The 26,010-nt window shown below is 38.0% G+C and overlaps 1 protein-coding gene across 1 annotated transcript; it reads left to right on the top strand.

Annotated features, from left to right (window-relative positions):
- Window positions 1-2,794: 2,794 nt before the first annotated feature.
- Window positions 2,795-22,131, top strand: LOC103914452. Its single transcript, XM_009321090.1, has 4 exons — window positions 2,795-3,038; window positions 18,579-18,790; window positions 19,801-19,852; window positions 22,062-22,131. Exons 1-3 carry the CDS (start codon window positions 2,804-2,806, stop codon window positions 19,807-19,809), a joined length of 456 nt encoding a protein of 151 aa, XP_009319365.1. The 5' UTR covers window positions 2,795-2,803; the 3' UTR covers window positions 19,810-19,852; window positions 22,062-22,131.
- The last annotated feature ends 3,879 nt before the right edge of the window (window positions 22,132-26,010 follow it).

Genomic DNA, 26,010 nt, shown 5'->3' with positions numbered 1-26,010 from the left:
CTGCTCGGAGGTTTGTTGCGGTGGCTGAAGTGATGCCGAAAGCAGTTGCTGCCAGGCTTACCGCCTCGCTACTGCCGTTCAAGTGAGTTCAGATTTAGCTGTTGGCATCTGAATTTGGGCTAGCTCCGCCTTAAATTGTCAGTGTAGGCGTAGCTTAATTGTATCTGTCGTTCCCCTTGTGAAAATGGGAATGCTTTGTCATCCTTGTTTTTCTCAGCAACGCCCTTGTGAGATTGGTTTGTATTGCCGTCTTAATTTTTAAAAACGGGGAACTGAGCCATGCTAAGATTATGTCTTTATTTATTTATTCATTGACCAGATTCAAAGCTAAGAGCAAAACTCTGACCAAAATTTTGACTGCAAGTATCGATCACTTATATTTGGCCTATGTAATGTAATTTAGTTCTCCTGTAATGAAGTTACTTCTTGTCGTAGGCGGAGATTTTATTTTATCTATTTATTTATTGCTAAATTACATGGTCATAATGTGATTATTACACTCCAGTTTTACTGTAAACATCTCTGCCAAGAACTGTGCTGGGGCAGCTCTGGAATTCCTGCGTGGAACAGACTTACAGAGCTCCACCCGATGTACAACTTTTTTCTGTAGAATAGATGGACCTTGATTGTGATATTAAATTACTTTAGTGAAACGGTTCATGCAAGAACTTTGGATAATTCACTACATCATGTTTTCATAGAAACCTTCTGAATGATGTTCAGATGTTAGTAATGAAATACTGCTACTACACGTGCTAATAATTCACATAATACTAATATTATTACACATTTCCTTTACCTTCCTCCTACAGAAAGGTTTTGTACAACGTAAAAATAAGCAACACTTAAAAGAAGTCATGACATATCCATACTGTTCGTGGTATGAATCAGTGTGGTAGTGTTACGCAATCCAACTCAAAAAGTATTTAAGAAAAGCATGGCAGGAAAGAAATAGTGAAATGTGAGAGTGGCAAAGTAGTGGTAATTTTTTTAACTTTTGAAATCAGAGAGAATGGAGCACCAAGAAGATTTTGACAGTGTAGAGCAGCTGTTGCTTCAGGCCTGACTGAATTGGGTTACCCACGTTTTATTTAGAATGTGATTAGTTGTCATCTGACAAGTATGTATCTGCCTTCCTTCAGTTTCTGGAAAAGTTGTTTCAAGATTTTGTTTCCTCTTCTCTCCCCATGCCTCTTCCTTTCTAAAGTGAGATGGGGCTAGACGAGAGAGGAATGGGAAGAAAAGAGGATGAAAGAGGGTCTTTTGGCTCTCCCTTTTTTTGGTGGCTGAGTCCCTCCGAATAGCAGCAGAATGAGGCAGGCCTGAGTCTATCAACTTTGTCTCCTGCTGTTCATGAGAACTATGATCATCTGAAAAGGAGCAGAGGTGTTTTCTCTGTATGCTCAGGAAAATTATTTGGTCTGGGTTTACAGTTGCAGAGTTGTGTTTGCCTAAGAACAGCAGTGGGTTTTTTAGTGGTTTACGTTTCGAAAAAAGACAGTATGACAATACCTTCAAAAAACCCCTCCCTTTTCTGATGGGTTGATTTGGTCTCTGCAGCATATGACTGAAGAATTTCACTGAGCTGCACATCCGCCACTCTGGGAGAGCATCCAGTGTTTGTCTAATAGGCCACTTACATTCATATCCAATTCACATCCAATACCTTTTTTCCTGTTGTTCCCTGAATAGACTTGTTAATGGTTATTCACCTTTCTTTCCTTAGTTATCAACTTCTGATTCATGATTTTTTTTTAATTTTTTTTTTTTTACCAACTGCTACTGTTGAGAATTCTTTCAAAATACTTAATCTTACCTCAGTTTTGAAAAAGAAAAAAGAGTGGTGGGGAACAAACTCCTCAGAATATTTTCTCCCGAGACTAGTGTTATACCCCAAATCAAGCCTTAGGTATGTTCTTGAGGTTCTTGTCTTCACACAAAATAGAAAATGGCATTTGTCATAGTGTTGATGAATTTTTTGCCTGAATAGTATTTTTAGGGCTATTTGCATGCATCTCTCCTAAAAGCACATTTTATAAATTTGTAAATGTATCGTATGCTGTAAGTATCTTCTACGCTGATTTGGTTGCAGCTGTCTTTTGGCCACTTGCAGTTGATGCCAGAGTATTTTTCATAATGCTCCTCCCCCTTTTGTGAGTTTCGTTAAACAATTGGACCAAGCAAGCTTCTTAAGAGGGTTTTGTAGTCAGAATGTTTGGAGACAGGCTTGAAGTCAGTTAATGGAAATAGTATTTCTCTTTTCTGCTGTTTTCTTTGTCCCTCGTGTGTTTTTCGTCTTTAGCTTACTGCTGTTTAGTGGCAGAAGAAATTTCCTTGGCATGTTCTGAGTAAAATGGAAATTTAAGTAGCCATTGTTCTAGTCAGAAGATAATTATTTAAATTCTTATTATGTCACCTTTTCAGAAGATACTGTGAAGATCAACAGCAGGATTCAGCTCTCCCTTGTGTCCATCTCTGCTAGTAGAAGTGTTAATAATAGCATGAAAATAGAGGTTAACACTTAAAGAAAAATGTTCCTTTCTTTTCCATAGTTTTTCTGTGTTGTAATTTCTTGCCAACCTCATAGTTCCTTTGTTGGATTGACAAAAACAATAGTTGGCTTATTGGTTTTAAATGTCTGTGCATTAATGCATTTTCAGATTAAACAGAGTTAGTATTCCTTTTCTTCTAAACTAAATTGTTGGTTTTTTTCTTCTCTGTTCCCACTTCTCCAATCTTCCACTTTCATCCCCCCCCCCGCCCCCATTTTCCCTCTAAAAATATCCTTAGGAATGACTTGCTGATGGTGTGCCGCCAGCTGAATATGGAGGAGTCTGTTGCGGAGATCATGCACCAGCTGGGAGCAGACGAAAATGGAAAAATTTCCTTCCAGGATTTTAGTCAGTGCCGTATGGAACTGGTACGAGAAATCAGGAAGGAGGAAGTGGAGCTTTCTGTGATATCGGATGACTCTTGTAAAAAGAAAAAGTTAAGGGATAGGATAGCTTCCTGGCCAACTAGCAGCAATAACAGTTTAGGTAGGTATGACTTTTAAATATCATGTTGGTGTAATTTAACAAAAGATAAACTCCGTGGGTTTTGTTACCAATTTTACTGGCATTAGGATTTCTCCTAAAGGGCTTTGTGAATATCTGTGGCATAATTTCATCATATATTACAGTGCTGTTGTAACTGATGCAGTCTGGTCATCAGTATATAGACTAGAACGTGTGCAGAGCATCCTCTTCTAAAAACCCTGGTTGCGCAAGACAAAGATCTTTCTTGAAAGGACAAGAGCTGCAGAGCTCAGCTGGTAACTGAAGATCCAGTGAACAGTTTGTTGTCTGTAAAGCCCAGACAGGTAGGTAGGTAGAAATATTAAAAATGAGGAGAGAAATAATCTTAGTCTTTTGTCTTTCAGATGTAATATACTGTAGGAATGTGGATGTTTCTTGGATGCTTTAAAAAATCATTCCACTTAGTTGGGGATCTGAGTGCTGGAAGTGCCTTGTGATTTAGAGAATACAAAAATTCTCCTTTCCTTTTGCCTGCCCTCCACCCAGGACAAAAAAAAAAGGAAAAAAAAACCTTGCCATGCCATCTAGAGGAACATGGATGTAGAAGGGTTTGTCTGTGTCATTGAGCCCGTCCTTGATAGCACTGTGATCAATCAGCATTAGAGCAGAAATGTTAACACCTACAAAATGCTTCCTTTCACCCTGTAACAGATGCAAGAGACCAGAGGACACAGCTTCTGTGGTCAAAAATCCCAAAATGCAAGGTACTGTGGAAAAAGCTGGAGATGTCAGTGCTTTAGCTCCCTACTGCAGCTGCATACTGGCTAAACATGGCTGCTAGCCCATGATCTAGAACTGACCTACATCCATGCTTCAGAAGAAGGCCATCAACCACTGATTGTATTTAGTAAGAGCTGTGTCCGCTCAACCTTTTGCTTAGACTACATGAGCCTAGATTTTTTTAAAATACTTTTTTAATGAGAGATTCTCCATTAGTCATCCCAATAGTTTTTCTTTCCATGTGTCCTACATTAAGTTAGGAATGTTTTTTACAGTCGGGTGTACTTCATACATCTTCCTGGAGAGTTTACTTATCTGTGTTCTGGCTCCTCATGTAACTGACCTGTTGTGAGAGTCCAGTACTCTCTGACCAGGTTCTTTCAGATATTCCACGTGTGGAGGGTGTCATGTTTAACATCAGATTTACTTATTTGAAGATAGTTGATGTTACATGGGATTTCTGATTTAGAAGATTTATACAAAACATACTGAAAACACAATACAGACATAAGTTACACATAGCAGAATATAGCAATTGCAATACACAGTTCAATCACAATACCAATGTGAGTCCTGTTACCAGGCTCTCTAATATGCTCACCGTCATGACACTGGGCATCCCCAGTCTCGCTGGGAAGACATATGTGGGTTAAAGCCAGCTCAAGCCCATTGCTCTCTTTGAAATTCTTTTGTTAGTTTTTCACATTTTTATAGTCTCTATGTTGGGCTGAGCCATATACACACCACCCCCATGTTGGCCTGGCTAACTCAGGGAGACATTCACACTCTTCTAATGAAGTCAGGGAGAAACACACCACCAGTTGATCCACTCAGCTGTCGATAGCTGTTTATCTAAAGCAAAGACCACCCTCGGGTTCCCTTGGTGTTGAGATCAAGTCAGCTTCTTTGCAGCAGCTGTGATCCGTAAAACCCTGCATTATTCCCTGGTATTGCCCTGGCCCATCTCCTCTGAGCCTTCTTCCACAGGGTTTACTGGTCAGTCACACCTGTCTTTATTTTTTCAGTAGTAAGTCTCCTAGAATGTGAAACTGGGCATGTGTTGGTTTTGGGGTTTGTTTTGGTGTTTGGGTTTATTGATTTATTTATTGGGGGGTGGGTTTAGCATGTTTTTCTGTCTTCTAGTAACTCTGCACATGTTTTTGGCTGGTCATCTCAGGCATTCAAATTTTCCTTTTTTGCTTTGTATCCTTGGTGAATTCCATATCTTCCTGCTTTTTGACTGACTGCACTTCTCCCTCACCATCCCGTCATCTCATGCTCATTGGCTTTTCTTTTTGGCTTCTCAACATAGCAAATCTGTTTCATAGCTCTGTTTATTCTTCATCTCATCTCTTTTACTGTCTTCATAGTCATATTTTGTAGTAGATGTATTTTGTTGTTAGCATTTCCTCTGTTTATCCATCTTCCATATATATTCTTGAATTGCAAGACTATTAACTCCATAGTTTCTATGCCCATTTCTCCATCACTGTCTATACTGAATCTTCATAATCCTTGGGTTCAATTACATTTCCAGCCTATGAATCTCTTCCAGGAGCTGTATCAGACAACACTTCAAAACCAAGATCGTGCCTAATATCTTTTTTAATTGGATTAAGGATGATGTGTGTTCCCTAGCTCTTATAATTCTGCCTGTTGGCTGTTTTTTCAATGCTGCTGCTGTTGTATTTTCCTGCAAAACAGAAAACTTCTTCTGCCCTCAGACTGCTATACAAAGTTTCCCTGTTTGCTGACCAGATTTCTGGCAACTTGGGTTTTAAAATCTTATTTCATAGACAAACCAGCCTAATAATTATGGTTTGTAATAATCAAGGGTAAAAGATAGGACCTAAGCTTTACCGGAAAAACATTTTGAGACTGTAATGCAGATCTATCCCACAAAGAAATCTTATTAATTGCTGCCAAAAAATAGTCATAGATGAACATTCAAATATGTTAACGTATACAATTCAATCCCTACTCTTTTTTCCTATTTGCCAATTTCTGTTAGTTGTACAAGAGTAATTTAATGTATTTTTAAAGTTGGTGAGTGAATTCATATTTCTTTTCATAATTTCCCCCCCCCAAAAAAAGAAGTTGAGTTAAGTCCAGAAGACCTTTGAATTTCCTGCCTTGGTATATTTTGGTCTGTGCTGATGAAGCCTGACTATTTTACTGTACTGTGTTTTTAAACCTATAGAGGATTCATGGGTTTTGTACTTGTTCTGCCTTGACTCTTGCAGATTCTGTAAGACTTTTTAATAATTAGAGAACATACAGAGATGCTCCCCCATGTAAACAAAAAACAGAATGGGATGAAATAATAATAATGAGTGTTTACAATGCAACTGGTTTTTATTTGGTTGTAAAAGAAAACCATTGTGGCAGCCCTGTTCAAGATGTTCTACAGGTCTTTTTTTAAAGAGGCAAGGAAACACCACTGTAATGTATTTCTGTGATATAAACACTGCACAGAATATGAACATAAAGAGAGCTGAGGAGTTACACTTGCAGTCAAGCCTGAATTATGATCTGCATATGCTTCCATGCTTTTCATTTCTTTGAGGGCTCACGTATGTACTCATTAGTGATCAAAGAGTCAGTTGTGTTATATTGACTGTTTGCTATTGCTTTCTAAATATTGTTTAAGAAGGGAGACATCATCATATGCAAATTCAAACATATAAACTTGGTGGATGTTCTTTTTTGTGTGTATCTTTCTTTTTTTCGGACAAGGAACACTGTTTTTGATAAACATTACTTTCAAAATAGTTTACAGGGCTTTTTTCAAGACTAATTTCTACATAATGTGCGAGCTGCTGGTAATCCTTGAAAGCTGTTATCATGTATCCATGCGGGGTGCATAAATTACAAAATTTCAAAATTCATTTGACTGCTACTGAGTAGCAGAGGTCCTGGTGGTCTGAAGCAAAGGAATCCAGCCTCTGTCATGGACATTTTTACACTGCGAGTTTGTATGTAATTGTGCAGAGATTAGCAGTCAGACAGCATTTTGTGCAGGCTTTTCTTGTAGCTGTTCACAATTTCTTAACAAAGAGTGCACAAACATATGCATATGTCTAAATAAAAGATTATCTTTGCTACCTATAGTTTTTGCATTTCATTATAAAGAAAATAACTGGCAAAAAAGGTCCTAAGAAATAATTACATCTAAATGACTATTGAACTTCGTATCACCCATCATTTTTAATCACTGGTAAGGTTATTCTAATAGTTTTGCCCAACTTTGCCCAACAAATGTTTTTACTCCTGTGTTTCCAGGTGCGATGCAGAAGTAAGGAAACTGGTTGAATGTTTTAGTCAAGGTACAGGACTCAGGTTTATTAATACCCAGTCATATATGTGCTCAGGAAGCCAACCCTGCATCCATATCTACCATCTTGACAATCAAATGAGTATATAGATTTAGAAGTTCAATCTTTTATTCAAATGCATGAAAAGGATATTTTTCAAGTTATTAGAATGATGCTTTTTGCTGCTTGCATATCCGCAACTCAAGGCTGTTACAATGTATTGTAATTCTTACTCTACACTTTCTATAAGTGAAATGGAATGTGAACTCTGTTAATATTCTTCTGACATTGTTTAAAATCTAATAAAAATGAATAAAATAACTTTTGAAAGTGTTGCTGGAGTCTTGCAATGACCGTATGCTACCTGACTCTCTAATGTATCATCTCGGTAGGAAACACAGGAAGAATGTCAGTTACTGATCAGATCTGTGGGTCCTATTTCCAGTTATGGAGACTGAAAGCTATGATGGGCACAATAAATCTGTGTGAATCATCTAGTGAGTGATGGAATTGGATTGCTTGGTGAATGAGAGCCTATAGTACAGCAGAACTACACCTCTGATGTTTTAAGGTGGGAAGTTGCCTGAAAAGTTGTGGCCTCTGTCAGGTTTTTCAGTGTTAGTTTTATATGTCTTATGTAAAAGCTAGAACTAGAATTATTTATATGTTGTATAGATTTCTCTAGCTCTTTACAGGTAATTAGCAAATTGCCATTTTTTCCCATGATAAAGAATAGTCTATTTCTAGTACCCATTGTTTTTGAGGATGAACAAGGAATGGTACTGTTTATTAGTAAATTCCTTCTTTAGACAGGTGAATGGTTTCCTGTCCCACTGAAAGCTGCATGTACTTACTGATCTGATTTCATATTCTAGATAAATAGTTATGAATACCAGAGTCCATAAGCAATCTTTTGCTGTAGGTTAGTAGTTAGTAATTAATTCATAGCCAACTCCCCTGTTCTCTTTACTGAAAATAAGTCCCTTGAAAATTTGACATGATAATTTATTTACATCGTGGATCAAGCATGAGAATTAATCAAAGGAATGGTAGAAATTCAGCATCAAATTAAGCTTATTGGTAAACATGAGAGGCAGGCCAGTTGGGGCTGAAAAATCATTACTTTTGCTTTGCATTAATTCCATGTTTGATCTTACTGCAAATAAAATGCTTTCAAGAAACTGATGCAGTGATTACATTTATTTATGCTATGTTTAATTAAAAACTACAGAGCTCATATGGACTCAAAGGTGTGCCACATATTTTCTTGAGATTTATGAGCAAAGTTTCACCTTAGATTTGTTTGACTGGAAAAGCTGTGGATATCTGCTAGGCCAAATTTAACTACATAAGAACTTACGTTGACTGTAAGTGGTTCAGTTTATTACTTTTAAATATTCTTTTGATACTGCTATCTGTGTGCAAAGCAGCAGAATATAGGTAGGGTTTTTTTATTTTTATTTTTTTTTTTAGAAATGTAGAGTGCTAAATTCTGTGAGCAGCAGGACAAATGAACCTGCATTTCCAAGGGATTTGTAATTGACAGCTGACTAATCTTATTGAAACTGCAATGTATATGCAAAGTATATGTTAAACACCAGCAAATCTACAAAGTATGGAAATCATCCCCGCAGAGTGGGTTCTCTGGTGTCTGATAGGGCAACAAACTTGATTGAAGCTTTCTTATGGTTTGAATATTTTAAAATGTAAGAACAGCTAATCTGCATTAGACCAGAGGTTATTCTGAAACAGTTATTCTCTTAGAGTGGTGAAAAGCAAATGGTTAGAGAAGATAATAGGAACTGGGTGAACATATAATGATTCTTCGCTATTAAATTTCACTTCAGGGACTTTGAACTAGAAATGGTTGCGCTTGTTCACACATGCATTGCCTCTGTCCTTCTGTAATACTGTCTTACAGAACTGAGTCTTTGAACCCGTGTTGGTCTTTAGCATTCACCATGTCCTGCGGCCAGGAGTAGCACAGCTTACCCTTTTGTTGTCTGAGGAACAAACTCTTGCTTCAATTTCCTGACCTCCTCCTTCCAGGTGTGTGTGTGTGGGTTTCTCTCCTTTTTTTTTTCCCCCCCTAGTGCGTCTAATCAACGTTGAGCATTGCATCACATTACATTTTTCTCAGCAGGAGCACTAACAGAATCTGTCACCTCTGTACCTTCCATAGAACTTACAGGAATTTAGTATATTTGAGACTTTGACACCACTATCAAATGTTTTTGAAATTACCAAACAGCTTAAAAAATTGGAGGGAAGGGGGAAGACAGACAGACTAGTGGGCAGGGCATGCCTACAGGGAAACCCAGGAAGCGGCCCTTCTTGATAGCTGCTGCTACCAAGAGCCGATAGAATGGTTGGCCCAGACACAAGCATGTAGCTAGAGCTGGATCCTGGTCCTTGGCCTTCTTAGCATCACATAGCTCTACAGAGGACCACAGCTCTGGCTTGTTCCAGAGTAATGTTACTGCATAGCCAGTGCTGTCCATGCTTCTTGGTTAACTCCAGTGGCAAGACATGGAGCTGTGGCTTGCCATATGGAGTGTGGAACTGGATTACAGCATCACTTTTTTCCCAGTTTATGCTTCCTACACAGACTGTCGTAAGCTTGAGAAACCAAATGGGTGCAGCTGGGATTTTCGTAGAGGCCATGCTTCATTTGGCTCGGGAATGAGCACTGTGATACATCCCACTCTCTAGCTTTTGTAAAACAAGGGTTGCCTCTCTGCATATTTCTGCTTACCCTCTCCTGACTTACATGGTGACATGCTTTTCACCTTGCCTAATTCTAATATCACCACTGTAGATCTGACATACTATGGTTTGTAAAACAGCAAGCAACAAAATGAAAATGACAGACAACAAATTCAGGATGTTTCGTTTGTTTGCTTTGGTACACATGAATTGAAGTCAGATCCAAATTGAGATTGTCTTGAGTGGAAGATAATCTGGGGGGGAAGCTGATTGTTCACATACAGAGAAAATTGCCATGTGAGAGAAAATAACTTTCTTCAAAAGTATAGTGCACACAATACAAATACTGTACTTGGAAGGTGTGTTGGAACTTCATCTAGCCTCTGTATAATTTCAGATTTTATGTGCCCTTTTTCCTATTACTATATACACCCCTTTTTACTAGAGATTATTAATTTCCAGAAAAAAAAGGATTATTGTCTCCCTTACTACAAACTTCAAATGAAATATTAGATTGAGTTCCTGAGTATAATGCAGTTGTTAGCCACCGGTGTTGTGGCAAAATTTAGTTTGGTAATTAAACAGCACCTGCGTTCTGGGAGACCTTGGGTTCTAGACTGTTGATAAGTCATTCCCATCATCCATTTCTTGTGTCTGAATAGAGGAAATGGTTGTCATGTCTCAACGATAATCTTAAATCATTTCAGATTCAAGGACAGGTGTCATAGAGAGTATGCTTTTTTTGTTTTCTGTTTCATCATTTCCTGTATGGCCAATGCCAATCTGCTGGCAAGTACTGAAACCACGATAGTTTACAGATATGCATTTGTACAGTAATTGAAATAAATTTGAAGAAGGTTGGTTGACTGAAATTCCACAAATATTTGTTAATATGCATGGCTTGGTCTACTGGTTTAACAAGCCCAGCTTCTCCATCCACAAAGCTGTGTTGCATGACTGGGAAATTGTAATGAGAGAAACTTTTTATTTCACTAGACATATCACTAAATGTTTTACTTTCTCAAGACTTCATAAGGAATGAGTTACCTGATACAAACTTTGATTGTCTACTTTATGGTTTTGTTCTTAGCAAGCTCATTCTTTTATCTGCCCTAATTTTCCTGTGGGCATTTAGTTTATTTCTTTCTTAAGATTTTAGGTAGTTTTCATACTTGGTAAAAATGTGCTTAGAAAAATATGTCATGGAGTGTAAAAAAATCAAAACCAAAAGCCTAAAAAAAGCATTACTTTGGTAAGTGAAAGTGCTAGTTAAGTGTCAAACTGTTCTAATTTCTTTAAAGGTGCATTTAAGTATTTTCCAAATTTACCCTATAGTTATACCCTCTAATGAGTCTGGCAGCACAAAATTCCAGAATTCCTGAATTCTGAATGTACCAATATTAAGGATACTTCAGTGAACCTGAAATACAATTAAGGTTTTGTGGTGATTTGAAGAAATATACCAGTAGAAAGTGAAAATGTTATAACTGTAGTTCAGGGACATGGGAGACGAAGCATGAGCTGACTGCACTTGGTGTACATACTACACTTAACGATATGCAACTAAAACTGTGCATAAGCCTTCAGTGGGCATTGAGAAACGTAACTGGAGAAGATTTATTTTACTGAGTTATGTCTACAAGAGAATTCTTGTCTATTGTGAGTATTAGTTTTATATGTTCTCAGAGGTAAATAATTCTACTCTTTCAGTCAAAACTTGACTTCTCTTTCCATTTGTTCTTTGTCATATTTTCATGCCAAAACCATTATGCTCTATTAGGTCATTTGCTTGATACTGATGAGTATTTCTGTGATCTCTGTAATGCTATCAAGCATGTGCATTGTATTGTATGTTCCTAGTACTAGAAAAGGCACACAAAATGCTGCTCATACTCTTTCAAAGTATACTTGCTTGTCTTGGCATAATATCAAAGTGTTCTGGAGCTTTTTCTTCTTTGAGGGGTTTAGAAAACACTGCATCTAAACAAAAATTGTCAAAGGTGTCAGATGCATTTTTCTAAGAAGTCCAAAGCTTTTCTTTTTTAGAGCAAAAACAATTGATTTGGTTCAATTTTCCTCTTAGATCTGATTTCATGAAACAGATTTCTGCCATGGAGTAAGTTGCCTTAGTTAGTCAGAGTGGGGTGTAGCTGTGGCTTCCTTCCCTTGGAGCTTGTTCTCCTCACTTCCAATCCTAAGGAGAAAAGGACTGTAATAACGTAGCCTAACACAGTATCTTCTATGCAGTGTTCATCAAACCAGATAAGAGTGTGGTGGGAGGAACAAGACCTAGATAGTGTCAAGACCCACAAACCCCTGTCTTAGAGATTCCTCATTTCCCCTAACTGCTTCTCCCATAGGAAATGATTTCCTCCTAGATCACTGGAGAAGAGTTGCAAAAAGTTCTGATGAGAACTTTCTCTAGGACTGAATGCTGAGCTGAGAATGCATTTAAAAATTATGCCTCTGCAGGCTTTTTTTTCCAAAAAAAAAGAAAAGCTGTTTTATTCTGAATTCTCCTAGAACTTGTAATGGATGTTTAGCAGACATCTTTCTGCATTTTTAAATAAACATTCTCACCCACCTGTGGATGCAAGGATCAGTCATTATCATCACTCTGTTGCCATGCTATCATTCACATTGTTTTGTCATCTGATGCAAAATAATAAATAAGTTTTAAAGTGTGTTTCCTGTTAAATAAGAAAGAGTTACTCTAGCTGACAGGCTTGGGACATGTGCCAGGTGGTAAACATGGACTGTGAATCTGGAGCCTTTGGTCTTTGATTCCTGTATGGGAGTGGTTCACTGACTTGCATAGAGCCTTTTGTGGTTATCTTGTGGTTGTAAGTAGGTTTTAAGTAGGTTCCATTCCAGACATAAACAGTTCTACCAGAAGGTTTTTGTGAACAAAAAAGCTATCCCTGCTTCCTCATTAGTTTCCTATAACTCTTCCAGGAAAAATATCACAGACAGCAGGATGTGAGAGAAAACACTTGTTTTCTAATGTGTTATGGAGAACATTGGTGTTACAGAGACACATGATGTTATGTAGAAAACAATTGAAATAGTTTTAATAAGTTCCAAATATGACTTTATAATTTTCACTTCTCTAGTCAGGTTGGCTTAGTATAAAGTTGATCCCTCTTTGGAGCATAGCTTCTTTTCAGTTGTTTTTATTTACTTGACTTCATATGTTGCTTGAGCAATTTGAGCTCTCTTCAACTTCTAAATATTTTTTAAAGTGCATTTGGCCCTTGTAATTTTTGCATCAGCTTATGGGAGTTGAATGTCTGAATGTCCAGAGACTTATTCTCCATTCCTCTTGGTTTCCTGCCCTACCCCCCATTTTTTACAGCTAGGCCAGCTCCCTGACATCTTATTCAGCTGACTGCTAAGTGCAAGATGACCATGCTTTGTTAATTTTATACGGTTTTCCCTTCATTCAGTGGTGCTCTTACCACCAAAACCATTATTACTGAAGTCAGTAGGGAGCTTTCAAATGACTACTGCTTTTCACAAATCTCCCTGTTGCCTTCATTGAATAATAGAATAAGCACTCAAAATTCCCACTCTTTTTGATAGTTTTTATAATTTTAACTGTTGAATGAAAGATTAACAAAAAAAAAATGCTGAAAAATAGCTGTTCTTCTGGTAAGATAATGCTTTTGGGATACAGAAGGATTCTGTCTTCAGTCAGTCAGAATCTGAATTTTGAATATTGAACAAAATGGAAGCGGAGAAGAGGGGAACTGTCTGGCTCACCTTAAAAAACTGCAAAGTCACTGATTGCCTAAATCTATAACCTCTTTATGCCTATCGAGTGGTCCAGTGTGTGAAATGAGATGGTAGAATCAGATGGACCGTATCTCCAGGAATTGTTGTATACATGTAGTAAAGTGTGAAGAAAATGTTTTAAAATAATTATGCAGCTTCTGATTACAAAATCATGGCTAATTGAAATAGGTTTTGAGACCAGAAGCTAACACTGAACTGAGAGGACTTAACTCTCTGCCCCCTCAGCAGTAAAATCACCATATTCTAGAATGACATTTCTCCCAGAAGCTGCAATCTGTGCCCAGTGCATGTGTAAGTTATATTCTATGTTAAATATCAGAGTCCCTCAAATAAGTTTAGGTAACTAAATGTCACTGATACCTCATGAAAAACAGTGATAAGACTTTGGATCTCTGCTGTTAAGACCCTCCTTATTGAGTGAGGTGTAGCTATGTGACCTAGAGGCTGGTTGTGCTTATAGCATCTTACATTGTCAACTCTCTTCGTGTTTGCCATTCGTAAGCCAGACTCATTTGAGAAGCTGATGCAGGGCTAATCTTAAAGTACCTCAGTTTTCCTGATATCCCAGATCCTTTCAGCCACTCATACATCTTCAGCACCCTACCATCTTGGTGGGTTATCTTTCCTACTCTGTGAGCAAAGATGAAATCACATAATGCTTGGTCCGTCAGCATAGCCTGGTAAAGTTAACCTTTACCAAACCAAAAAGCCTGGCTGTGTGGGTAGACTTGTAGTTATGGTAGGCATCTGTTGCAGAGTACAAGGCTTCTAGACAGAGAAGTTAGTAGAGAAGATGAAATACCATTTTCTTTCAGATCAGCATGATGAGATGACACCAGTAGCAGAACACAGAACTCTGTGCTGTTACTGAGAGCTTTGCAGGTGATAACGGAAAATTAAGCTAGCAAGAAGTCTCAATGCAGATGGGCAAGGTGTCCTATCATAGTGATACTTGTCGAGGGAATTGATTAAAGTTACTTCAAACAGCTTTGGTACAATTCACCAGCTGAAATGTTATCTGTGATTATGTAATCTTGTATGTGTACATGTCATCAAATGAAACTGTCCTTTGTTTTTCTTACATGTGGTATCATATGTCACAGTTTAAATAATTGTAAATTGTAAGGAAATAAGTAAAAGCTGGGGCTAACTAAATGAACAGGAAAACCTGCAAAAGGCGAAATCTTTAAATAAATGTTTCAGACAAGATTTAGGTTACCCTGCTGTGACTGACCTGACTGCTGCTAATGGATCCACATACACTCAGATGCTCTACTCATCTACTCCTCAAAAGGCTAGAAACAAGAAGTTCCTGTTAGGTACTGAATGTTTACTATAACAGGAATTTCACCCAGAATTAATTGCAGGTCAAGAGAGGCAAGTGATAGTAGTACTAGGAAGGCAATTAAAAGAATACTTGTGTAGAAGCTTGTGTAGAATCGGAAGCTTTTATACTGCACTTTTAGAGAAGCCTGATGTATCCTTTCAGTCCAAAAAGGATTGATTTAACTGTCTTACTCTGGAATTGAAATGTTATATAATTTGAAAACAATTATATGCTTTTATAGTACTTAGCTGATACAAATATTGTGCAACTAATTTTTTTTCTTTTTCTGCTTAGTAGTTGTAACAACATAAATTTTCTGGCATGCTTATTACCTGGCAATTTTCATGACAATAATTTTGTTTCATTTAATACATAAATTTCATGTTTCATATGATTATAAGTGTAGAGCAACAAGGAAAACTGCTATGGGATGTGTGTAGTTCTATAAAGACTAATTCTTAAACACAGGTTTAGGAACTATAGATTCCTAGTTATCAGGTTGGCTATCAGCTTTTGGTGTGCCGTCACACCTAATGATCCCTTCTTTCCGATTCCTACTGTAAGAGCAAGAGTTGTACATTAATTACAGCAGCATATAAAAGTTGTATGTTAATTCCTGACTGAATTTTCAGTTACAACTGAAATCTCAGTTTTTACAACTCCAGAGTTTCCCTGCAGAGCTAAGACTTGAAAGCTGCATGACCCAGGAGGACAGCATCTTAACAGCCAGAGTTTTGGAATCTGTGGGCGAATTTAGAGATTAGGATTAAGCCCAAAATAAAATACTGGAAATGCCTTCCTTTGTAACAGTCATCTCTCCTTGCATTTTTAGTATGTATGTTTTAAATGAGTATGTTCAACAGAGTTGAACTTTTAAGAAAACTTGGGTTAAAAATACAGTCACAATACAGTCATAAAAACCTGATCTTTCCTGGAGTGCCTGATCCATCTGTGACTGACAGGTGACTTCTGAGCCAGCTGAGTGTTGTTAAGTGCTTCCAATCTGATAGCAGATGGTGCAATCAATGAAGGCCACTTGGGTCTTCAACAAAGCTACTGTTGTTAACTGAATGAATGTGAAAGCTCTTTTGCTGAACAGTGCCGTTTGAGTAATAGAAATTTAGTGCACATACTCTGTTGAAATTGTGCCATATTTAGCTCTGTAAAAACAGGAGTGTCTATATGATGTAACCAACTCTCTTAATTCTGTGGCTATGCTTGTGCAGATAGAGTTGTTTCCCGTGTTCTTGTCAAGCCTGGGAGATGGCAGAACTGACCCCGTCTCCCTCAGGCTCCTGAGATATTTCTGCGGCTTCGGCTCTGTGAGCTGCTGATTTTTTCTGCTGTACAGTATACTGTAGCCACAAGAGGGCAGAGATACCTAACATTGTGCATAGTCACCCGTCACAGTACACTACACTCAATGTAAAGTATGCTGGTAGCCGTGTCTTAGTTCAGCTCTGTTGGAGACTTCGCAGCATGTAGTTAGATTAAGTATGATGGTGCATGCTCTTGGTGTGAATGTAATTGAATTAATCTTTAATTGTTACCTGTACCTGTGGTAATGAATCATGGTAATTATATAGGTATAAAATGTAATTCTTTTTTGTATTTGTGTTATTTTCTACTTACATGTTTAAAGACTAGCATATTCTCATTACAGTAAGGCAGGGAAACACCTCTGGGTTTCCTAAGTCGGTTTGTTATGCATAACTGCTTTACAGGGTGTTAAGAGTGTTGACCTAAAGCTACAGATTAGGTCTTGCTCCTCTTCTGGCTGGTTTTCTATTTGTACATTTGCAGCTTCAACTTTCTTGGCAAGGGGGAGGTGTTCTCCTAATAGTTCATTATATGTTTATTGTTTCTCCCTGTCATTGTACTGAATAAGTAATAACCAATGATTAGTAAACGCTCACTTAGAATGCTAATGAATATTTGAGAAAGAACTATCTCATAAAAAGGAAAAGCTTTCAAACTAATAGGATGGCGTTACAGACAATTACTTATGGTTTGATGATTGCATGGTGGATTTAAGAGTTTTGCTCCAGTTTGTAGCTCTGGATTCTGTTCTGACTTTTCTATTAATTTAGAGTGTGCACTTGGACAAGTCACTTAATTGTTTTTAATCTTCATTATGTTACCTATGAAATTTTACAGTGCTGCCCAGGTTTATTAAATAATCTAGTGTCTACCATGGAATGTTTCGCCATAGGAAATTGTTGAGCCTAAAACATAACAAGATTTTAAAAGGAGTGAGGCAGTTGTGTGGGAAGCAGAAACACCCAGGGATGAAGTAGTTACTGATAAAGTAAGAAAATTTTGTTAAATTTGTTTTAAGGTTTAAGCCCATCTCTGGCTGTAGGGAATTGGAAGGATTGTACATGGAAAACCAGCAACCCTACAGCTTCATGATACAGGAACTTTCTCTGAAGCATTCATTGTTTGTCACTAGCTACATGATCATATTCTTGCATTGATTTGTAATGCAACACCTTGTGATGGATGTGTCTCAAACTTGAACTGAAACAAGAAGGTTTCTGAGGTAATAAGAAAGGCAGTGCTAACATCAAAAATGATGAACTATACAGCTAAAAGATTCATGTGTTGGTACTCAGTAAACAAAAAGAGGTGAATTATGATTTTCCTCCTTTGCTCTTTGATCAGTGCTGCTTTTCAGTCTGATGTAGTAATTGACACTTTTTCTTTCAGTGGTCCTTAGCTATTGTAAATGACACTGGTTTTACTCTATACTAAATAGTCTATGCAAATACTTTTATTTTTCCTTCTGGATCTTGTAATTTAGTAAATGATCTGTGCATTGAAAATGTTACTACTTTTTTTTTTCTTTCTGGCACTGTCAGCGTGCACAAGATGGGGACTAATGGTGGTGGAGCTGTTTGCTTTTTTCTTTCTGGAAAGACAAGCAGGCTTATTCATGTGTCAACAATGTGCCCTGGCAGCCAAAAGGGCCAACTGTGTCCTGGGGGGCATCAAGCACAGCATAGCCAGCTGGTTGAGGGAGGTGATTGTCCCATTCTACACTGCACTGGTGCGGCCCCACCTCAAGTACCGTCTGCAGGTTTGGGCACCTCAATATAAGAAGGACATCAAATATTAGAGTGTGTCCAGAGGAGGGCGACCAAGATGGTGAAAGGCCTTGAGAGCAAGACTTAGGAGGAGTGGCTGAGGTCACTTGGCTTCTTCAGCTTGGAGAAGAGAAGGCTGAGGGGTGACCTCATCGCAGTCTACAACCTCCTCAAGGGGGGCAGCGGAGAGGGAGGTGTTGATCTCCTCTCTCTGGTGACCAGCAACAGGACACGAGGAAATGGAATGGAGCTGCGCCAGGAAGCTTGGACAGCGCCTTCAGATTGGACATTAGGAAACGGTTCTTCACTGAGAGGGTGGTTGGTCACTGGAACAGGCTCCCCAGGGAAGTGGTCACGGCACCAGGCCTGTCAGAGTTCAAGGAGCGTGTGGACGATGCTCTTCGTCATAGGGTTCAGTTTTAGGTAGTCCCGTGAGGAGCAGGGAGTTGGATTCGATGATCCTTATGGGTCCCTTCCAAGTCGAGATATTCTATGATTCTATGTGTTCTTTATACACAGTCCATACTAGGATGTTTTTCCATTTCTGTTTTAGGTGCCTTATCAGGAGCCAGAGAAAGCTGGGAGTACGATTCAGGAGCAAGAGACCTTCAGAGTCCAGACCTCCAGAGTCATTTTACATTACAAAAGATGTTGGAATGTGGTGGAAGCAATGTGACTCAACAGGCTGCTCTGCAGAGACTTCTAGCTCAGGCCTCAAATTTTAGCAACTCTGTTGGAGGAAGCTACTTAGAACTTGCCAACACTGTAAGTGTGTTTTGCCTCTGCTTTTAAGCTTTGTAGAAATTTTTTCTTGTTTTTCTCCAAAGAAGCATATTAATTCCAGCCTTAGAGCCTTTGAGCCTTCATGGAAATAATGCCACACTGCTGTTGCCTTTCATTTACCAGAAAACCAATGTGATTTTTAGCAGTTGGTAGGTGTATAGTATTTCCAAAGCTCATATAACTGAGTTCCATCAAAAAGGGTAGGAGTCCATGAGGAACCAAACTGAAGTTCTTAATTTATACAATTTAACCGAAGAAGAGTTGTGTCTGAAAACTTCCTACTAATTAATTTAAGTATGGTGTCAGATTGTTCAGAAGTGTTGGGCAGAAAAATTCTTCCGATGTTATTTCATTGCTGCCCACTAAATTGTTTATAATTGTTTTAAATGCTTGGTGTGCTAGCACTGTGCTTTTTTATTTCTACAGGCAAGTTTTCTCTCTTGTAAAAAACCACCTAACTGTTGAACGAATAGGGCATTATTTTTTGCTTCCTCATCAGTGTGTTGGCATCATGCTCGTGTTTCAATTTTAAGCCAGGTGTGTTATAAAAGACCACCCATTTTGTAGCATGTTTCTGATTTATGTTGCATGGGAGTTTAAGTGGAGAAGTAAAAGATGCTAAAATGAAAGCAAAAAGTTTCTCATTTTTAAAATGACTGCTTATTGGCGTGCTTGACTTTGATGAAATAGACTCCTCGTTCATAGTATCATAGGATAATTCAAGGTGTAAGAGAACCTCAGGAAGTCATCTAGTCCAACATCCTGCTCAAAACTTAATGTCTAATGGAAGTGATTGCTGGCAACAGAGGAAAATCAACTTCTTTAAGCTACTTTATTTGAAAAGAAAATGATGAAAAATATTCTGTTTTTAAAAGTGTTTTTTAAGTTTTTAAGTGTTTTTAAAACATTTCTAAGTTTTATTGAAGTTCCTGAACATGATCTGATATAGCTGTGCAAAAAGAGTGGTTTGCATACTTTTGTTTCTGGATTAGGAACTGTGAATGCTGTGTCCTTTTTGCATCTGGAATTCATTCAGGTTTCAAGGTGGGTATGTACGTCCTCTTTCTATGCTCCTAACTGATGATGGTTCAGAAGTGATGGGCTTTGGCAATCTGTTGTATATTTGCAAATATGAAGACACAGGTGTGCAGTGTTATTGAAGAATGCACAGTGTGAAGGCTACTGCATTGCTATGACATGTAGAAATCTTAAAAATAAAAATGCTGAAGGATCATAAGAAATAAAGATCCCCAGGTATTATGGCTTTCTTTTTATTCCCACCTCTAAATTCCTTCTATGCTTCCTCTCATGAAAGAGGCCTGATCTTTGTTTTAACAAGCATCTGTTATACTTCTGCTACTAAATATTCTTCCTATGTTCTTTCAAACCAAAGTAGAATCAGCAGTTTCTCATTTATATGTAGATGAATATAATAATATCTCCATTTAAGTCCTGCTGAGCACTGGTGTCATGGGTCATATGTAATTTTTTTTTTGGCTTTATTAAAATGGAGAGAGAAGGGAATGGGAGAAAATTGAGAGAATGGTTTACTTTGGTTTTCACTATTTACATTTTTTTTACACAGTTTTTAATACTGAGGGGCATGCTTACGGCGGTCTAAATTTAGACTCTCTAAAGAGATAAACATAGCCCTCTTAGAGCTGTGATTTGATATGGGTACTTCCTTCTCTGTCTCTTTCTCAGACTGTTTTACCTAACTGCATTTGCCACAATGACAAGCCAAGCTGCTCCTTTGCATTTATTTGCAGAAATGACAGATCTCAGCTTTCACATTTTTATGGGCTGAATCCATGGAACTTTTGCATTTTTACACAAGGAACTGGGCAGACTACTTTGTACTGTAACCAGGATTACTTCAAAAAAGCTGACGGAGATTTAATACCTGCATTTCTCCCCTTCAGGAGTTGATTGTATTTCTTTTTGTAAAGTCGTGGAGTAAAAGGACAAAGATTTAAAAACAGACTCTATGTGGATATTTCTCTCTGGAACTCTAAATGCTCCTCGGGTTAACCGGAGAGGTTTATCTTCTTCAGAACGCTTGCGAAAAAACAGAGCAGAGCCTTTCTGTGTCATCCTGCTCCCAGAGGAACAGTTCCTGGCAGATTCTCCTAAATGCATCTACACAGGCCATTTGCACACACTCTTGAAAGCAATGTTTTTTACATTTCGTTGTAGATGTTTAGACTTTAGACTCAGAGGTCTAACGAAGTAACTATTGTATGGGTGAACATAAATCAGTTAGGTGCTTTCTGGTTAGAAGTTGTGTGACTCAGCATCTTGAAGTGCTTTTCCCTATTGGAGTGTCAATTCTTCTACTTGATTTCCTGTTTTTCTTTCTGACAGCCTTTTGATTTTAAACTGTGCAGTCAGGCTAAAGACATCTCTGTGGTGATTATGTGCTTCTACAGCATAGATTTTGCGCCTCAGTCAATACAGAGACTCTCCACGCTGCCCTTAACATTTAAGTTTTCCATTTGCGAAAGCTAAATGAACATCAGTCCACTATCAATTTGCTTAGTTTTTATAAAGTGAATTTTTAAATGCATTTTTTAAATCCTGTGAACGTACAGTTCTACAGAGCTTCATAAAAACATAATACCTGCTCTGAAGCATTATTCCTATTCCTTCACAGGAGCGATACAATTTTTTAAAAAGTGCTGTTTAAAATTTAACCATTCATGTTCATTGCATATGTTTTTGTCTGTTCATTTCACATCTTTTTGCTATGTTTTGGTTTATTAACACATGTTCAGATTCAGCTTTTGTTTTACCTGAATAATTTATTCTGTAGTCTTTATAGACTGTGTAACTCTTTCAGCCTTTTTCAGAGTCGCATTTTTACACCTAAATATTAAGAATACATTTCTCTTTATAGCTCTTCACCCTGGTACCAATATTTATGACTAACATATTAACCTTTAATGTGACCTGGCACCACTTACTGATGATGTGCCTGTTCATGCCAGTAGGTTAAATACCACAGCAAATATCGCTGATGGGAACCCTTGTACATGTTCCAAATGTAATAATTTATGAGCTTGGTTTGTATTGCATTGGGATGTAGATAATTTAAATATTCTTCATGGGTAGAAAGGAATTCAAGCATTTCAAAGGATTTCTTTGTGCGTGTGCGTGTTTGGGAGCTGTTTTTTATTTGTACTTGAAACTTCAAAGTTGGACAAGAATCGCTAATGTGGGTAGTCATACGGTGTCACATTTGTTCACTTCCCAGGCAGCCATGCGACGTGTTCCCTGTGGTGCTACCGGGAGGGATAGCACTCTGTTGTAGGACCTGAAGAATTGCTGTTCTCCAAAAACATCACACAGGGCAGCATCTCAATATGATAGGCATATTTCACATTAGAGTTCCAGTGAAGTTTAATAAGCTCAAGCAGTAAGATTTGGATATGTTTAATTCCCTTTTCATATTCTCCTTGCACGTGATTAAAATAGACTAGATCGACTTGATTTTTTTTTTAGTAGAATGTGTGCATATGAATGCTAATACATGTTTGTGTGCTTACTTTTAGTTTCTGTTGCCTTAGTTCAGTGTTGTTTTAAGATGAATGCATTTGTTGTCACAAGTAGCTACATTTACATAAATAAAACCAATTGGGATTGTTTCATTTGCCATGATGATATGATCTCATACCTCTGTTCTTTTAGCTGTAAATACCTCTGGTTTGCTGAGAAACTCTCTGCACAAAGATCTTACATTTTTAAAATGTGACCCCAAGTATGTTGATATATGGTTTTTTTTAACTGTCTGGTCCCTGGACTGGTGTGATCCAGGATCCTTTAATCTCCGATTTTTCCTTCCAAAGACACTGCAGCTGTGTTGGAAGCTCTTTGACTACACCTTCCTTGCCAGAGCTCTTTTGGTTGAAAACATTTAGAAAGATTTGATGAGGGTATGGTTGACTTGCAGAGGGGAACAGTACAGCTATATTTTTGAGAATAGAGTGTGGTAGGATTTCTTCATGACCACTTGCTTTTAGAAGCCCGTCTTGCTATTTCCTCCTCAAAGCAGCCGTGCAAGTGCCACAGATGTGGTTGTTCTTACCAACTCAGCGAGAAGGCCATATTTACAGAGCTGCCAGCGTTGCTTCCTGCAGCATCTCGTTCTGGCCAACAACTAAGCAGGCATAATCCCCCTTTATCTTGTGTAGGGCTGTCAAGGCAAGATGGATGTGTCTAGGTAGGAGGGCATTGGCACAGATTGCTTCACCTGCCAAATCTGCACTTACTTCTCATCTTAAGGGGAGCTGGTTTTGGAATGTCTCCATCAAGAACAAAACAGAAAGCTAATGCAGCAAGATTCTTAATGTGTCTTCTTGTAACTACTCTGGTATATGCTCTTCCTCAGCTATTCCTGTCCAATGCATGTGTGCGTACCTCATTTGGAGGTACTAAAGATTTTGTTGAGCTTGGGAATGCACCGTTTTGATCATGCATCTGTGTGACAGGGTGTGTTTTCTGTACAGCAGAATTAAGGTGACTAAACCAAGTTTAGTTCTGACTGTGGACTCAGTGCCAAATGCAGATAACATTTCTGTTGGGTACACAACCCAAAAGTTTATAAAGTACAAAGGCATACTGGAAATATTCATAGCAAAGCAATATGTAGTTGTATTAGCATTAGTTTCTCAGCATGATCACTAGCAGATGAGAACTTAATGTTTTTGTCTTAGAAGTATCATGTTCTCTGAAAATAGATATTCTTACTGCAATACCTCTTTGTTAGTCAGAGTCAGTCAATGTTTGTGTTGCTAATTTTTCCTCCTTAAGACCATTAAGCTGTTAGTTATGATAGACAGAACCATTGTTTTGAGAAAGCTCTTCTTTTTAGTTGACATAGTTTATACTGAGTGATAATATTCCAAAAGCCACTATTACATTTTCAGGGACAGGTGGCTTTTCCTTTCCCACCTCATGATCTGCTCCATAATCAGGCAAACCTAACTTGCTGTGGCCTATTTATATGAATAGCTTTTGGATATAAAACAGCACACTTAATATTATCGCTGTGTTTACATTTATGTCAGACTGTAGTGCAGCTGGTTCTGGATAACTGCTTGAAAAAGCATTAATGGGCTGTTTCATCCTGAGTCACAATAACCGTTTGTGTGCTCCGAGGTGCATGTAAATGTAAATTAAGTGATCTGCATGTAAATTCTGTACTGCTGTCACGTTATGGAGCATATAATGATTTCTTGCAATGCCTTGATGTTATAAAATGTGCTTAGTACTTTAGCAAGAGAATATTATAGAGATGCTTGGTATGTTGCATATATTCACATACGTCATTCTGTGATGAAATTCAAAATGCTAAATTTAATCTCTTTGTCCAGCCCTGTCTCCAGCACTTCAGACCATTTGTCAATACATCAATTATTCTGTTACTTCCTACCTTACCTCCCAGTTTGGCTGTAAGACAGCCAGCTGATATTTGCTGTGTTACTAGCAGGGGATGTGCCTATGTAACCAACAGTCTTTCCTTACAAAGACTGATATGATCAGATTATCCACTGATAACAGATGTCTGCTTGTCCATCTTATGTATATAAGTTTTTATTTGGCATAAGTCACTGTAATGTTAGCAAGTTTAGAGAGTAAAAATCATACTGCTTAAAATCCCCATACCACTCACCATCCCAAAAAGCTTTAAGCCTCATATGTGTACTGTAATTTTTTTAAGCTACATTTTTGGCTCATTTTAACTAAGCTAGTAAATGTGGATTTTAAAATTGACTCCTTAAAAACAGGAAGGATCGTCTGGTTGCCAAAGAAAGCAAAAATACTTTTGTAGGGGATGGGGAAAAAAGGGCTTCATAGAGATTTGTAGCAGTCTAGGTATCCTCTTACAGCTATCCTAAATATGAACCATTTTCTCTATTGTTTAATTTATAGCCATCAGCTGTAAATTAAATGTGAGTTTTATTGAAATCACACAGGTATTTCTTTTGGGAAATTATCTTTTAAGGGAAAGTATCAAGGAAGTCTGAAAACAGAACTGTACTGTGAAAGGTAATTCCATGGTTGGTTTGTAGGCTACTTTTGTTTGGTGTCCCTCTTAATGAAAACCTACTGTAAAGTGTCTCATTTAATTTCTAAAGTTTTTGTGGTTTTATAACTCAGTAATATTGGTATGTCCTTTTCTGGCAAAGTCTGCCCCTTTTTCTTCTCCCACCTCTCTCCAAATCTTCTCTGTTTTTAAATTAAGCCTGTTTGTTCCTTGGTTTGGGAAGCTCTGCTCCTTCAGCTTCCCCACCCCTTCCCTTACAGACAGGGAAAGCTGACCCCAAAGCATCAGGTATCCCATGCTCTCAAGGCACATTTTTTGGATGGGAGAGAGTAATGCCTTTCTAGTCCCTCTGCATAAGGCTAGTGTAGATAAGAAACACTTAGATTCTGTGTATTTCAAATAATTTATTCAGTGCTATAGCCACTTTGTAGGATATGTCAGAATTCAGTTACCTGTGCACGGATTGATTTTTCCTAAGTTATTTCACTGGGGAGTCTGTTCTGTATTTGGGAACCAGTACACACTGTTACAGTAAACTGCAGGAGCCAGGTCTCTTCCTCTCCTCCCCTTGCAGCCATTTGTTTTCCATGTCCTACATGCAATTTGTATTACAATTTCTTTTTAATGCCAATAAAAGCTATTACTGTAAAAATGTAGCCTAAAGATTCCTCTCTAGTAGGCAGGAAGACCTGAAGTTGAAGAAGATTCTGGTGGTGTGGACAGTAGAGCCTACTCTTTATAAAGATTTGTGCCCAAGATAACCATGCCTTTTGTGCCTTTGCTTCCAAACTAGGCATTGTTCCCATTCTGCCAGGCTAAAAATAGAATCCGAGAATTCCATTAATGCAAGAACTGATTATTGGAATATAGATTCAGGAGGCTTGGCTTGTCAGAAAGCAGGCACAAAGGCAGTTTTGTCTGACAGACATTTTTTATGTCTGGGGATGTGGGAGGCTGTTTGGTGTTTGATTTCAAGCCAGCATTGCAATGGAGTTTGTCTGAAGCAGGCATCAGGTGTAATAGGATTATGCATTGTGTTTATCCAGTCCTGGCTTCCACAGCCCTCTAATAGTGCTCACTTATTCATTTTTCTCGTATAAGTTAAAATGGACATTATAGATTAGGTCTGCCAGGACTCATCTATTTCATACAAAAT

Source organism: Pygoscelis adeliae, unplaced genomic scaffold (assembly GCF_000699105.1).
Source record: "Pygoscelis adeliae isolate BGI_AS28 unplaced genomic scaffold, ASM69910v1 Scaffold83, whole genome shotgun sequence".
NCBI lineage: Eukaryota > Metazoa > Chordata > Aves > Sphenisciformes > Spheniscidae > Pygoscelis > Pygoscelis adeliae.
Note: the sequence above shows the minus strand (reverse complement) of the source record. Positions and strands in the feature narration are given on the sequence as shown.